The sequence below is a fragment of the Dermacentor albipictus genome, chromosome 1, assembly GCF_038994185.2.
Source record: "Dermacentor albipictus isolate Rhodes 1998 colony chromosome 1, USDA_Dalb.pri_finalv2, whole genome shotgun sequence".
Lineage (NCBI taxonomy): Eukaryota > Metazoa > Arthropoda > Arachnida > Ixodida > Ixodidae > Dermacentor > Dermacentor albipictus.
The window spans coordinates 289615757-289632033 of NC_091821.1; the positions used below are offsets into that span (position 1 = coordinate 289615757).

A 16277-nucleotide genomic window follows, 5' to 3' on the forward strand; every position below is an offset into this window, starting at 1 on the left:
ATGTTGCGGGACGGTGTGGGTGCGATCCATGTTGGCCGTACAGGTGGCAGTTATGCAACCGAGGGATGATCATGTTGAAGTTTCCGGCGGTATGCGGTTTTCAGCGGTCACGCCTGTTGCAGGAGTGTCACTCGACGAGATTACCTTGAAGCTGTGGTCAGATTCCTCGTTGGCGTTCCGTAATTATGTTCGCACGGACGCGGTATGCTTCAAAATCCGCTTTCGCGATCTATCGTCGCGACGATAGATCGCGTTTTTTTTATTATTATAAGTACTGATCCAGCTGTAAGGCGCATGTAACCGACAAACGGAAGTCTCAGGAGAGCACCTGAGATTATAATAAAGCAGGCGGCGCAGGAACTCGAGGGCACCCAAGGGAGAAGTGGGGGGATCAAAGCTCGAAGCAGAACGGTACGTAGGTTGGGGCCGCCGAGTCAGGTGTGTGCCAGGGAGTGTTCGCACGGACAGCTCCCCTGGCACGCGCAGCAGTGCCTCGCAAGGTCGAGATACTTTAAAGGCACCTGCGCCCATGATCTTTCTTTTGCCTCGGTGCAGTGAACACGATTAACGAGAATAATATGGAGGGCATCCGGTGCAGTCGCGAATGCGTCATGGCATGTAGCTCGCGTCGCCTGGCGTGTGTAGTAGTATCAGAGTTGGTTGTATGAACTTTATGCATAATACGCTTTGTTACGGTACCTTAACAGAATGGGTCTAGACGGAGTTGGTACATTTTTTTCGTACCGCCCTAATCCTATACCCCCCACTACAAACACACACACACACATATCCCCCTTTTTTTATGTATACATACAATTCCTTGCCATGACGGATCATAGCCTCCTTTATTTTTGAAAAATAGAGGAGGCTATGGACGGATTGACCAGTTCAAGTTGTCAACTTGTCAGTAACTGTCATAGGAATCACTGTAATAAACACAATTCCACAATCGGATTGCTTACTTTCATTTTTTGTTGTGACACTGAGGACTACATAGAACTTTATTGTGCATATGTGAGAGAAGTATGTGGATATCATGAGCTTTAGCCAATGTGCAATACACAGACAAAGCAGCTGCTACAACATGAACTGCATTGAGGGCCACACAACACATATGTAAGTAAATGTGCAAAATATAGGGGGAAGCTTCAAAATATGCTCTGTAGCGCTGCAAAGTATAACATATATTGTATGTGTACAATAAATGTTCAAAAAAACAATGCATCATTGTCCCATTTGCCTTCAAGTTTATTATAAGCATATGTACGACAGGAATCTACTGACACACCTGCAGTCAAGGTGGCTGTTCGAGGTGTGCTGGCTGCCTCAGTGTAAGTAAAAAAAATTGGGTGAATGTCGACACCAGTGTCACTGCTTCTTGCCTCTGACCTGCACGTGCCTCCGCGGCATCTTTGTGCACAAGTGTGCTGGCGTGGCGAGGCGTAGGAGTCATCCGAGAGAAAGAGTATTGTTTAGATGGAGAAGTGGCTGTTCACATTGCCTGTTGCTTTCCCTCAAATGTTTCCTTGGTGACTAGGGTGACACACCCGCAGTCAAGGTGGCTGTTCGGGGTGTGCTGGCTGCCTAAACGAAAGAAAAAGAAAGAAATTAGATGAATGTCGAAACCAGTGCTATTGCTTCTTGCCTCTTACCTGCCTTTGCCTCCACGGCCTCTTGGCTTGCGGAGTCTGTATGAGGGAGCTGCTGTGGCTAGGCGTAGGCATTGTCTAAGCAAAAAGAAAAGGCCATTCAAATGGGGAATTATGGAAATAAATGCAGTTATGTCTGCTTCTTGCACTCCTCTTGCCTAAATGTTTTCAAACATAGTGTCCAGTACACACCAGCACTTTGACTGCTTTTTGCTTTTACCTGCAGGTGTTGCTGCGAGTTCCTTAGTATGGCTGCGTGCAGCATTGTAACACTTAGTGGAGGCATTTGAAGTGGTAGCCAAAAATATAAAGAATCATCCTTGTCTGCATGAATGCTTTCAATTTCTAAATGCATTTCTAAATTTCTATCACTATTAGTGCAAGGGCACCCACATCTATGCGGCAAGTGCCATAGCTCGAAACTGAATTTTTCCTTTAGTGTTAAAGGCGTCTGATATGTCCACATTAGATGTGATGTGTTTGTTTTTATTTATCCCAGTGTGGAGAGAGCATCATTAAATTTGTTTTTTATTTTTGCGTGTCTTGTTTTTTGGTCTATTTCTGAATTTATCAAGCAGCAGCCTCGTGACGCTAAAGTGACTTATGTAATGGCAATCAGCTTTTGTTTTGCAGAAAAACAACGCATTTCCTGACCCATAGTTTGACATCCCCTCTCTCGCATAATTTTGCAGAGTATTCTACCTATATTGACTTGCTTGACCTCCACTGAACAGTCTTGCATTTTCAAATACGACTCTTTCCTTAAAATCATTCGACACTTCTCATAATTTCTGTACCTTGGGCTTCTGATACTCTGCATTCACTATTTTTGCTTGTTTCTGACTAGAAATGTCTTCTTTAATTCAGAGCTTAAATTTTACCTTTGGAACACACGGAAGGGCTTGCCATTGCATGTCTGCATAAAATTTGGGAAACATGTTTCATTAAACATTTGCAAAATCCAATTGAAGATTGATGAATGCAGCTTGCAGTGTGATATGACTGAATGAGCCATAAAAGTAACTCATCTCACTTGGTAAATTAAAGCACATATTAGCGTGATGTACAAGATACGTTACACTAACGTGGTGGGTTCTCTTGCTTATACAGCAAAATAATCGATGCGCGATAAAAAATTATTTTTGCATACCCCTTGCACACACTGATTTAAGGAAAACGAGCTGGAGCTGTCCACATGATCTACTTATTTTACCTGCGAGTATGATCAACAAAAATGTGTCCCAACTGCTTAGTGGTATTTGAGATTATGTCAGTATTGTATATGTGCCTGTTGTCTATAATAAGTGAATTTTGAAAATGCTCGCAGGGATCTGATGTGCACATCTGCAGTTTATGGATACATGTAAAAGACTCAGCATCAAGTGCAAGTGAACGGTCCCACAGGCCCGGAGTCGATCATGCAAATAGATTCGCTGCACAAATTTGTGACCAGAAAAGATAATCCACATGAAATGGCATGCAAGGAAGTGTTGAAAATATTGCACAGTTAACAAAATGCCTACGCTATTAATATGTGGGTTGATGCACTTGTTATGCAAAACAGAGGTGAGGCGTGCAGACAGGACACAAGAGTAGAGTATTTAGTAAACAACACGAGCGCCGCCCACTTCTCTACTCTTGTGTCCTGTCTGCACGCCTCACATCTGTTTTGCATAATGAATCCTTACCAACTAGCTCAGCTTTCTGTCGTTCTAAGTCTCGATGAAAGAGCTCGATTTCGTCCGCATTAGGCACTCGCCTCTTGATTACTTCGTGGCACAGAAATACTCGGCATCAGGCTGTTTTTCTGCTGTGGCCTTTGTAGAAGCATGACTGTTCAAAGTGCAACAATTAAACAGATTCTTTGAGTTGCTTGTGGCTTCGCCAGTACAATTCCAGTGCGCTGGTCCGCCTGCAGCAATTTCCTACTGAAGGGAAACCTGCAAATAAAATCACCGCTCCGCATGTAGAAAAGTGACGCTTCTCAAACGATTGTGATGCACCACAAGAGCTCCCTACTCGCGTGATATTCTCAACAAGGAGATACATTCGTTTACTTACATGTGGAGGTATATGCCGGAGCACTTCGGGGCTTCGGTGGCACATAAGGCACGAGTGTGCCATCCGATGTCGACGCGCGATCGCATGTCAAACCTAAACTGTACGAAACTACTGCGCATCCAAAAAACAGATTCGAAACCGAAATTCGCGTCATCCTTTATTGCATGAATGCGTACATCGTGATTTACATAAGTCACGGACTTAGCGATCGCTTTCTGTAAACTTAATATTAACGCACCACCTTCATAAAGCCATCAAATATGCGTTTTAGATGACAAGGCATGAGGTGACCTGTACTTGTTTTCAGCTCTTTCAATAGTAATTGCGCTGGCCACATTGACCAGTAGCAACAGGGCGCCGCCCTAGAGGTTCCCACTTTTCCGGCCCAGCTTTTCCTCTAGAGTCGTTCTACTAACTCTATGCCAGGCCCCACACACTCTCAACTTCTAGCGATCACCACAGTGGGCGAAAAATCAACCGCGGCTCGTTTCAGCATAAGCGCGTAAGTGGAGCTACTGTAATTCGGTCGCATACTTTATTTTGTATTTGTTCTGCTAGGGGCGCTCAACGCGTGCCTCTATATTTGATCTGTAAGTGCACACATAATAACCATCAAACATAGTCAACGTGTAACCTTTGGCAAAAAAAAACAGACAATTGTTTTTATTAAACTTACGTTATTAAAGTCTGTGCCTTATTACTTGAATAAAGGTTTTGAGACCTCACACACGTGTGATAAGCAACAGCCAACTGGTATCGATTGCAGTCCGTGCGGTTGATCGATTCAAATTGTACGGCGGCTATATATGCGAACGGGGTGGTCGTTTCCTTCGTGGAGCATCACGCAGGTTCGTCGTAATTAGCCAACAATAATATCTCAGCCAGTTTATGCACCCGACATTCTATAGCCGCTACCAGGTGATCGTGTTTAAAGACGGCGAATTTTATCAGCTGCGGCGTTTCACTGGCGCAATGGCTACATACACGGCTTCCGTCGTCAGTGATCTGCCGCGTCTAGCCGCTTAAAAAAAATGTGCTAGCTAGCGTGAAGACTCGTCGCTGGAACCGAGCACAGTCTGCCTGGAAACTACCCAAGAAAGAGCATTAACCTTGCAGCCTCTGGGTGTGCGCACCGGTGAGTCAAGAAACACTGCTTCGCATTTTCAACTTTCAATTTCTTCGGGTGCAAACGGGTAAAACAGATTCCTGTAGTCAATTTTTTTTCCAATGTGGAAAATCATATTAAAGTTATTGCTCTTCAAAGGCAATTCAAACAAGGCTCTTGTTATTTTGCCACGTGGCTAAAATTCCTAATACGGAGTATAGCATAAAAAATAAATAGTTTTGGCTGCGTCTGCATGAATGATACACTGCGATAAATTCCCAGTAGATTAGTGCAAGTGTACTTCCGGTGATACAATTAGATTGATATCATTTGATACATAATAACATTGCTGTGTTTATTACCTAGTAGTTGGCAAAAAATTTAATCGAGGCTTCACTAAGCACAACCCGCACAAGGACACCATTGAAAGAAATGCACAATAAAAACAGTGTTATGTGTGTGTTTGTGTGCTTTTCTGTCATGGAGCGTTTTGTGCACTGTTCTTAGTCGTACGTGAATCACAAACTCACTCACACTTCCACCATAGTAATTGTGGCTTTCTTCTTTTGCCTCCAGCCTCCAAGATGGTGCTCATCTTTGATCACCACTTTGGACTCTATTGTCTCTGGACGTACAAGTCAACAGTGAATGTGTCGCCACAGATGCAGAATCCTTGCAAGGTATGTTTCTGAACACTTCAAATAGAACTGTGATTTGTTCATTTATTGGACAAGCTTTTGTTTCACCATTCTTGGCTTGCATGTTTGTCATGGCTTCATGATTTCTCTTTTCAGGAAGAAGGACAAAAGAGAGATTATTGGTTTACAAGCTGCCCATGTCAAGCCATAAGAAGCTCAACAGACACCATAATGACAACAGGTCCTCTTGAACTACGTGGCTCACCATGAAATGTTTGCAAATTTACCAGATAGAGGGCAGTGAGCCCCATCAGGAAAGGAACAGTCTTCAGTTTTGTATCGTAGTGAGCGGGAATGCGAAAATTTGACATACATATGAGAATCGGAGAAGTAACAAGTTGAGTCCCACCTTGTTTCTTTTCTCGTCATGTAGCAAGCTCCTACTTGGTAATGCACAAATTCAGTCATCTGCTATTTGAAAATCAGATTGACGGGCATTACCAACAAGTATCACATGCTCCTTCATAACGTTAATTTGTTACATGAAACTGCAAATAATTTTAAAGCCTTCAAAACCGCTCAGTGCAATTTTGAGGAAATGATGCTTCATGGTCACTGAAACTCTGGCAGCCACCCTTCACTTTATTATTCTCTTTTTTATTTAAAGTACGCTCAGGGCCGTATGCCATGGAAGAGGGGAGTGGTTACAAAGCAGTAGCATAAAACAAACAAGAACAGTGAGTTTTGGTAACACAATGATTCTCCTGATTATACAATGTTGGCTAATGTTTTGCAAAAAAAGTTTGTTATCGGTGATGGCTACGATACTTGAGGGAAGGTGGTTCCATCCCTGAGATGTACCGGGGATGAAAGACTGAAAGAAAGATTTTCTTTCTTGCTTTCTTTGATTCTTGCTACACAACGAATCAATCCCTGCGTTACTGCGATGATCGATGCAGTTTGAAATGTACTTGAGGCCACGGTATGAAGTCGTGAAGTGTGGTATGGCGGAAAATTATATGAAATAGCGAAACATGGCGAATAGCTAGGGGAATAAGTGCTGGTTAGCTTCATTAAGGTTATACTCGCTGTAGTTATAATTAGAAAGAATGAAACGAGCAGAGTTTTGTACTAGTTCAATTGAAGTAGTAAGACTAACGTGACTGGGATCCCACATTGCAGATGCATATTCAAGTTGTGAGCATATTAGCGTCTTGTAAAGGTGTAGTTTTAAAGTAGACAGCGCATTGGAAAAGTTGCACTGTAAGTACCCGAGCAGGTGAATAGCATTGTTAATGTTATACTCTATATTGGTCCAATTTATATTATTTGTAATATGTACACCCAGCCACAACATATTACGGACCATGAAATTTGAGAAAAAGCTGAATATCTCCTCAACCTCACAACGCAGCCTGGTACTTGCATTTCAGGCCTCGACTACAATATGCTAACAACATTGTCGTATACAGTTTTACTAGCAACTGCTACAAGCCGCCTTGGAATTAAACGTTTTCTGAGATCTCATGGTTCGTAAACTTTTGTGACCGGGTGTACACCAATATATTTATAGGGCATGATGAAATATAAGGGAACATTGTTACGATGGTAAGTGATAGGGTAAGAATTACAACTGGATATTGCATTTTTCATTTGCATAAAATCGGTAACTAGGCTAGCCCTGCACCGTAATAGATGGCTAGAACAGGCAACTTCACACAACTGTACTCCACACTTCTCAAGCATGACGAACCAATAAAATCAATTTTTCTTTCTCTTCAAACAGCAGATGACATACCTGAGGACAGTGTGTTCACAGAAAGTTTTGAAATATACTCGAAGTTTGGCTTAACATTCAGCCAATCAACAGTGGATGAGCAAGGGAAGGCTCAGCGTGAGAACTTATCTTCGTCACTACCCTCACAAATATGTTTGATTTTTGAAATTTTGGCTACAGGCTGAGGCTTCCCTTGCTCACCTCTGTTACTCAACTGACGTATTCATCTCCTTGTAACCTTTTTGCATTGTTTGAACAAGCAAACCGAGATGTTTTTTCAACATGAAACCGTAAATTGCATTTTACAAGGATCCGTGAGCAATATTTGGGCATGCTTATATATTTGTTTAAGGTTTGTTCGATTCAGGAACAGGTGCACGGCACCACAAACGAAAAGGTGCAGGGGGTGCACGGTGTGCCGGGCTGCACCCACTCACTGCAAGGTGCAAGGGTGCACTGCACCGCGGCGGCACCTTGCCTTGCACCCTGTTCAGTCGAAACCGGGGGTGCAGGGTGCACTGCTGCACCTCAGGGAATCGAGGGTCTAGGTGCAGTGCACCGCGAATAGGTGCAGGGACACTTGACTGAATCGAACAGGCCTTTAGTGTCCTTGTTTACACACAATATTGGCAGAGGTCCTTGTAAGCACTGTCATCTCCATAACATTCCTTGCCTTCCTACGAGTACTCCACTTGTGTCAAAGCCTTTACTGCTGCAGCTGAACACTAAATGTGCAGTAGAAATATCAAAAACCCACAATATGTGATCTGAAATATAGCATAACGTTTTTTCCCTCTAGACTTCACGCCTATCGCCAATGTGTTATGAAAAAAATGCGACATTGCAGCTCAAGCTTACCTTACTGACAGTACATGTTTGCCGAGAACTTCTTGCGTTTCTTTTTTTAATCTAGCTGAAATCATCGAAGGCAGACAACATACATATAGTATGGAACACGTCAAACAGCACTGTATGCAAGACAAGTACTAGTGTAGGCGCGCACAATATCATTGTCCTTGCTTTAGCGGCACACCAAACGCGATGAGAAAACTTCGCTCGATTTCAGCTTCCAATTCTGTTAAATAGATTACTGTAAACTGTTGTAAACTCATTAACTCACAGCATTATGTCCACCTGACCTGTACGAAAATTGTGAGCATGTACTGCTTCATTCACGATTGACAATAAACAATGTAAGCTTACTTGTACGACGTGTTTTTTTGCCAGTTGAGGCCTCTCGATCACCTGGCGATATAATCAACGTATTGATAGTCATTTTAGAGTATCGTACACACGAACACTGCTCCGAAAGCGGTAGCAAAACACCCAAAACCAGCGAGCGAGCAGCACAACGAACCCCACCAGCTGCTACCGTAGCGGCCATATTGCTCGCTACGCAATGATGATGATAATAGTGCCAGCACCATCTCTCGGTCGCATACTTTAGTTCGCAACACCACTGCTACTCTTATTTCCATTGCACTGTGGAAGGTACAGTTTCGCTTCTCTTAAGTTTGTATAGCTGTTCTGTGGTGTGCCACGCAGTAAAAAAGAAGGCGCAAACTGCGACGCGACCTCCCCGGCAGGAAGAAAGAATTTCGCTCTCGACGAGGCAAGTGTCGATATTGGCAGTGAAGCTCGCCTCCTGAAATTGTGGGTTCGGAACACTTGAAATATTTCTATATCCGCTAATAACGAACCAATGTGAAAAATCATTGCGGTAGAACGCTCCCCGACAGCATGTTAACAATTTCCAGCGTATAACCAAAATTTGCTATGTGGCCTGGTGCCTTTTAACACAGAAAGACAGCAGTGTGGACTTGAGTGTTAATGGGAGGAGTTGATATTAAGAGGAAAAAATGCAACTGGGCAGGCCAGGTAATTCATGTAACGCAACTTTAATTCGTCTGCGGAAGCAACAGATTACACAAACAGACGTTGCGTTGAATAACTCTCCAAGTCACTATGAGCGACATCACAGCACAAACACATGTACATAGGCGCACGTGTACGTCACCCTCCGGCTTGGAGTGTGGCACCGTGAGGAGACGGGCAAACGGCATTCGGTTTGAAATTTCAGCTTTTTCCACGGCGATTAGCAATGTAATATTTAGCAGACACGATGATCATTAGCGTGCATTGTATGCACTGCGCTTGTCAGCTCATGATGGTCCGACCTGGTGAGGGGCCCTTTAAAGCTACAGAATGGGTGCCCGGAGAAGGGAAGCGTTGGCGGGTACGGCAGAGAATTCGGTGGCGTGATGAAATTAGGAATCAACTAGCGTAAAACAGCGGTAACTGGAGATCACTGGAAGTGACCTTCGTCCCGCAGTGGACATAAATTGGCTAATAAGAACTGCACAAACAATTCACCCAGAACAGTGCAGTAAATCGACTGTCACTGTGTATCAACCTCACACAATTTATTTGACATATGCTTCAGCAGGTGAAGTACTAGTGCTTCTCAGTGTCTGGCTCTTTGTCGCGTTCCTTCTTGCTGCTTTTAGAGTCAAAGAAGCTGACCGGGTCAGTGGGGCTCAGCTTGTTCTGAAAAGATGCATTCACTTTAGTCAATGACATTTCTGCAACCACCTTGGATACAGCATTGCACATGACACCTGCTGCACAAAGGCATGAAAGATGACGCTGCTCATCCATGGTGTCTCATGGTGTGAATTGACTCCCTACATGAAGAGCCACTTCCTTGATACCACCACAGCTAATGGGGTGTTAATTGCTATACAGTCGACTTCCATTAATTTGACTCCAACGGGACAGAAGAAATTGGTCGAATTAAACATGAAGCAGAACAAATGCCACAACTGCTGATTAATTTACAAGTATTTGCCTGATTCTCACACACCCCCAAATCAAATGCACAAACATTTCCTGTTTGTTCAAAGCAGAAAACTAACGTAGAAACGACATTAGACTTTCTAAACAAAGTAGAAATTTGATTTGCCCCCGATTATTTTCTCGCTAGAAAAATGCTGCATGCCTCCAAATCGAATAATGTATTATTTGATTTGGTCCTCAGATTGAATAGTCGCTATCCGCTTAAGCCATCAAATCGAATAGTCACAACTAAAAAAAATTCCAATTTTTTCTAACAGTTTACATCGTCGAATGTACATGATTGAGCATGAAAAATGAGATAACTTTGATCCCATTCACAATGGACATAACGTAATAGAGCACACCACGTCGTTCAGACAGCTTTTCTTGCTAAACGCGATCACTGGCAATAAAATGTTTAGACACTGCATTCGGCATGGTGTTGTTTAGTACTATCATTTATAAATGCAGCACCTGTGTACTCTCATCAGATTAAATCATAATACTTTCATTGCAATAGCCGCACCATCTGTTGCAACCATTCAAACTAGAGAAAAAGTGCTTTCTTTCAGTCTGCCATCGCCGCAGACAAGCACGGGTGGTTCGGTTGCGAAGGTACGCACGGGCAACAATTGGCCAACATTTCCTTCACATGACCGGGTATGCTCTGAGAAGCCTCGAGTTTGCAAACAATCTGCTTAGTTGTTCCTAATGCTCCATTTGTTCTTTTAATGAAGCCCCCTTTATAATGTGCAGTCTAACGACAGAAAAAAAAACATGTTGAGAAGGCTGTACATTATTTGCAAACTATTCAAAAAATACTCGGTTTGATTCACTTCAATTTTGCCACTATTCAATTCTTATTCACACACCCCTAAAGTTCACCTTCACATACTAAAGATTTATTTACACCTAATATCTATATTCATAACTCCCGACAACACTTTATTGCTGTCTATGACCCACAATAAGTCCTCTGTACAGTAAACTGCATTTCTCAAATGACTCCACAACGAGATAGTGGCCCTCGCCTAAACTAGGTGGTTGTGCAATGCATGCAATCCACCAGAATACCAAAAACATGTGAAGTGACTTGTTGCCAATAGCTTAGCATGTAAAATAACTCCTCCTTTCATAAGCAAAGACTGAAAGTGGCACGTCGTTGTTACACTACATGAGCATCGTACTTCTGTCGCCATCTGGAAATGGTGACGACACTTATTCCGACGGTAGGCTGTTGCGAACACTGTGAATGAGCTTTCGGTTTCATATCCGACTGCACTCGGCAGTTAACTATTAGACCAATTTTATTGGAAAAAGACGGCATGGGTTAGAATTGGGTAAATACCGTAAGCGTTCATTGCAAGCTACAATTTTCACTTGAAAATCTTCCCATGGCAAGGGGTGTGTTCAATCTGTTTCCTAAGCTTCTCGAAGACAGTTAAAGGAGTCACCACTGGGGTCAGGAGTGTGCGTGTTGACCAATCATCCAGCGAAGGCCAATTTTAGGATCAAAATAACAAAAGCACGGGCGCTGGCTGGGACCTTCATCAGGATCCTGCTCATGAAGGGTCCACCATGTGAACCACAGTAGCAAGGGAAAGCTGCAGTCCATGCTTCAGGGGGTCATGTGCGGAACAACACCAGTGATGAGATCATGTCGATCCACTGGCACTCAGTTACCATTGATAAATGGTTGATTCTCAATTTCTTTGCAATTAATGCAAATAACCTTCAACATGTTCTCAGCATAGCCTGACGCAGAATCCTTCACCACACAGTGCCACCACCTGTATACACAAGGCGACCAGCCAAACCGAACAAGGCAGGCAAGTGCCAGTCGAACAACCAACTTGCTAAGCTATGGCCAGGCACTACCAGCACCATAGTGAGTGGAGGTGACAACACTGTGGCTCAAGGTGGTGTCAGTTTCCAGTGTGAAAGCATGGAATGCTATGATGCGCAAGGATGCTTCAAAATTAGGAAAAAATTATATGATGCAATTGTAATTTGGGTTTTTTTTTTTTTAGTGTGAATATAACTCATAACTAAACAATGCCATAAACCCACTGCTCCCATTGTATCCTGGCACAAATGTAAGAGTGTGGAAGCACAATTAAATAAAGGGAAAATCAGACATCCACCCGTTCATAGCAATCGCTACAAAGGAAACTCATACGGGTTCCTCGAAAGAAAAGCCTCGCAGTTAAAGAAAAATTCGTCGTGGTCCGGGACTCGAACCAGGGACCACTGCTTTCTTTCCACCTTGCGGGGTTAGGCAGAACTATTACGTGGAAGGACAGTGTTTGAACAGAATGCATTGGCAAGCTAGTTGGTGCGAATTCATAATTACTTTGTTTAGCGCAAAACAACGGACACAAGAAAGACGACAGGACAAGGCGCTACTCTCAATTGACATCATTTTATTGCGTCACTCCTTTATAGGAAGCAGAATCCAGAAGAACATAAGCAGTGAGCATCATGTGCAGGAACCACCACGACATCTGATCACCAGAGCGCACTCATGTGACAGAATCCCAAAAACCATATTCAGTGCTGTGCAAGGTTAAAGAAAGCAAACTAATGCACTGCGAATCCAGTGACAGTATGAAAAAAGCTTCCGATAATTCTCGGGCGGTGGTATCACGGCTCTTTTTCAAAATTGTATAATCATGAAACATAGCTTTGCACTTGCATATTTTGCAATGTTGGGCTATATGAGAACCTGTGCCTGTCGGTATGGATTGCTCATGTTCTCTAAGGCGCTCGTTAACACAGCGGCCTGACTGCCCTACATACACTTTGCCACATGACAACAGAATCTTACATACCACACCAACGCTACAATCTAACTTTTGCGTGGTTCTTTTCACAATCTGATTTTTTACTTGTTTTTGAAATACGGCTGCACAACATTGACAGTTTCTGAGGAGCAGAAAATACTACTGGGATTTGGTATCTAGAGGCAACATTCTTTAGATTGTGAGCCACTCTATGGCAATACAGCACAACTTCAGGCCTCTTCTTTTGTGTAACACAGTTACTTTTGTGATGCTTCCCTTTCAGTTTCTGAAGCAATAACTCAGAGACTGACGTCACCACCACACTTGGGTAACCCGCAGCCTGCAGCCTATTTAACTGAGCAATGAAACTCTGGTTCGTAGTGTGATGACAGGATTTCATTAACGAAGATTCTAGACACATCAAAGCAATGGCGTGTTTCACAATTCTCGAGTAACCAGATGCATAAGGTAAAAGTTCCTTACGTGCCTGTGGCGAGTACATCCAACAGGCATGACCTGTTTGTAAGAATAGCTGCAAATCTAAAAACTGGAGTTTACCATCCCTAGACAGCTCGTGTGTGAAAGTTAAACCTTTGCCATTGACAGGGAACAGAGTTAAAATATCAGCTACCGTAACGGAGCGTTTGTCGATAGTCTGTTTTATCACAAGAAAATCAACATATCTAAAAATTTGAACCAAATCATTGTCTAAGCACTCTTAAAAGCGCGGTCGATAAACGATAAAAAAATATTACAAAGAGCAGGCGCCACACATGAACCAATACACCTACACAATTTTTTTGAATAAATAGCTTATTTTCAAACCAGATAAAACTTGCACTTAGATAAAATTCGAGAAGGGACAAGAAATTTTCCGAGAACAAACCGGTTGCATTGTGAAAATCTACCTCGCCACTTTCTTCTATGCATGTCATCATACTATGAAATAGCTCATTGTGTGGTATTGAGTAATAAAGATCTGCGACGTCCACAGAAAAAATGACGGCTACTGAATGGTTGTCTTCCAGAAAGAAAACAACATCGACAGAATTACTTACGGCATAGGGATGATCAATAGTTAAATGCTTCAACTGTTTTTGTGAAAAGCGGCTAACCAAAACCTGCCAACTGTTGTTTTCACCAACTATTGTATGGAATGGCACACCCGGTTTGTGTGTTTTTGCAGTGAAAAAACCTCTAGAGCAACCACCTTACATTGTTTGACATCTTTCACTATTTTGGTGAGGCCTATAGTATTTTCCAAGAAAGAAACGGCTTTGCGTTTTACCTTCCGAGCTTTCTCGTTCGCCAGAATGAAGTTCTTGTCGACAGCCTGAATGGCTTTTTTGTTGACAACCACAGCCGGAGCTATCACGAAACTGTCCTCCTTGTCACTCAGTAACAACCGAAGTTATTCCATCTTCTCCTGCCGCATTTCCTCGTTTCATGTCTTCCAAGACCCTTTTAACTTAATCGCAAGTTACAGAAGGAGCCTCTGTAACCTGTTCATTACTAATTTCAATGGAGGCATCCCGGCTGCTCTGGATATTGTACATGTCAGTATAGAATTCTTTCACTGCTTTTGCTATATCTTCAAAATTTCTGATGACATTACCCTGCTTATCTTTCAGTGCATACATATTGGCTTGTCTTATGCCAAGTTTTCTTCTGACTGATTTCATGCTGTGTCCATTTATTACTGCTTCCTCAGTCTTTCTTAAGTTATTTTGATTATCCTTTATTTTCTCCTTGTTGATCAGTTCTGACAATTCCGTAAATTCTATTCGATCTCTTGAGCTGGACTGTTTCATTCTTTGTTGTTTCTTTATTAGGTCTTTCATTGCTTGAGGGAGCTCACCTGCTAGTTGCCTCCAACTTCAATCGCTGGTTCTGAAGCCAGGCTAGTTACGGTTATGCCTAGACACACTTTTCACCGTCTAACAAATGTTATCGCTCAGTGCGGGACCCGCCCGCATGTATAGGAAGTTTCTCGAATGTTATCGACATTGCTACCCATTTTCTGTTGTCACTGAAGCTTGTGTAGTCTGACTGCATGAGCAACGCGAATTATGCTGAATTTTCTGGAAGACACACGGGCACCAGCGATTACTCTGGAACCTTCGATGATGCATGTATAAAAGCCAACACGCTCGACCGGCAGATCAGATTTTGACAATCACTGACTGTGTTCGCTGCTATCTTGTGCTTTGGGTGTGGCCTGTTCTCGTGGGCACAGGTTGATTCAATAAAAGTTAGCTTCGTTATTCACAGTATTGCAACTGCGCTCTTTACCGTCACTACTACGCCACAGTCGCGTTCCAGATTCCCAAAAGCATGCCTCTAACAGTTTAGGACAATCTTAACACCAAGACCACTTTAGGAGACAAACATCTCAAAAGTGGTTCCATAGTCAGCATTTCTGTCAAGCAGGTATGACCTTCACTACTCCTCAGCTTCAATTTCACAATTAAGACAGAAAGTGAGCAATGAAAGAGTTAATTAGCAAAATTATCGCTGAAAATATTCTCACGGCTAATGTTCACCTAGCCACGTAGCCCATCTGGCTGGAACCAAGAAACCTATAAGAACACCTTGTATCCAGTGCAACTTTTCTAGGCCTAGCGTGTTAGACATGCTTGGAACAGAAGGTGGCTCAAACGTGATTATGTCTTTTTTACACTGTTCCAAGCACATGTGGTATGCTATGTTCACAAAGCTGCTTCCAATAATGATGTCTAATTCACAGGACTCTACTAGCTTCTGCTATTGGCCCAATAGTGCAAAAAATGCACACTAAAACCTCGTCAACTCGAAGCTGCAAAAATTGTGAGATAGGAGTTTTGAGATAAGCAAAATCACAAAGACAGAAGCCCACTTGGCATGCATCGACCACATGGAGCATTCCCAAAATGGCACCAGTAATATTCTCAGTCAATCCCTTCCACATGACTCGGCACCATACATACCATCTACGGGCAGCAGTGTTACTGGTCAGATGATTGACCCTAATGCAAGCCCGTCATTCAAGGAATTTTTAACTAGTTCCCGACATGCAAAAAGCTGACGCTGCTGATTTCCACAGCATAATGAATTCCAGACAATTTCACTGAGATTGAACTGCGGAAAAATGCAACTGCCATGCCTTTCGCAGAAAATAGCACAAGTTTGAAGCAAGCGTCCTTATCAAGCTGCAACCTTGCTGAAACTATGCTGTAGGCTCCCATGCGCGCCTGGTTGGGACGCAGCATGTGGACTGATTGCACCTATTCGAGAATGCCGTCTTGCTCAAGGTCACAGCACTGTAACCACACTGATCACTGGCAGCACCCAACATGAAAAAAGAACGGCTCCCACTGGACCGTTCTTGGGCGAGGCCACAACGAAGTTGTAGCAAGTAAGCGTGTGCGACGGCAGAAAAGCAGAGAGTGT

At 43.0% G+C, this 16277-nt stretch overlaps 1 protein-coding gene and 2 long non-coding RNA genes across 3 annotated transcripts in view; 1 reads left to right on the top strand and 2 right to left on the bottom strand.

Moving 5' to 3' along the window:
* Positions 1 to 1241: 1241 nt before the first annotated feature.
* Positions 1242 to 3801, bottom strand: LOC139057184 (uncharacterized). The gene is made up of 4 exons (XR_011512617.1): positions 3711 to 3801; positions 3338 to 3589; positions 1653 to 1727; positions 1242 to 1584 (listed from the first exon to the last, which is right to left on the bottom strand). It is a non-coding gene; the product is annotated as an uncharacterized lncRNA (long non-coding RNA).
* Positions 3802 to 4181: 380 nt separating this feature from the next.
* On the top strand, positions 4182 to 7236 carry LOC139054446 (uncharacterized). The gene is made up of 3 exons (XR_011511236.1): positions 4182 to 4845; positions 5392 to 5495; positions 5610 to 7236. It is a non-coding gene; the product is annotated as an uncharacterized lncRNA (long non-coding RNA).
* A 2392-nt stretch (positions 7237 to 9628) lies between these two features.
* Positions 9629 to 16277, bottom strand: part of vnc (GNAT family N-acetyltransferase vnc) — a 129714-nt gene continuing 123065 nt past the window's right edge. Inside the window, exon 7 of the mRNA XM_070531427.1 lies at positions 9629 to 9777. Within this exon, the coding sequence (XP_070387528.1) occupies positions 9685 to 9777 (93 nt within the window). The 3' untranslated portion in view covers positions 9629 to 9684. The remainder of the gene's footprint in view (positions 9778 to 16277) is intronic.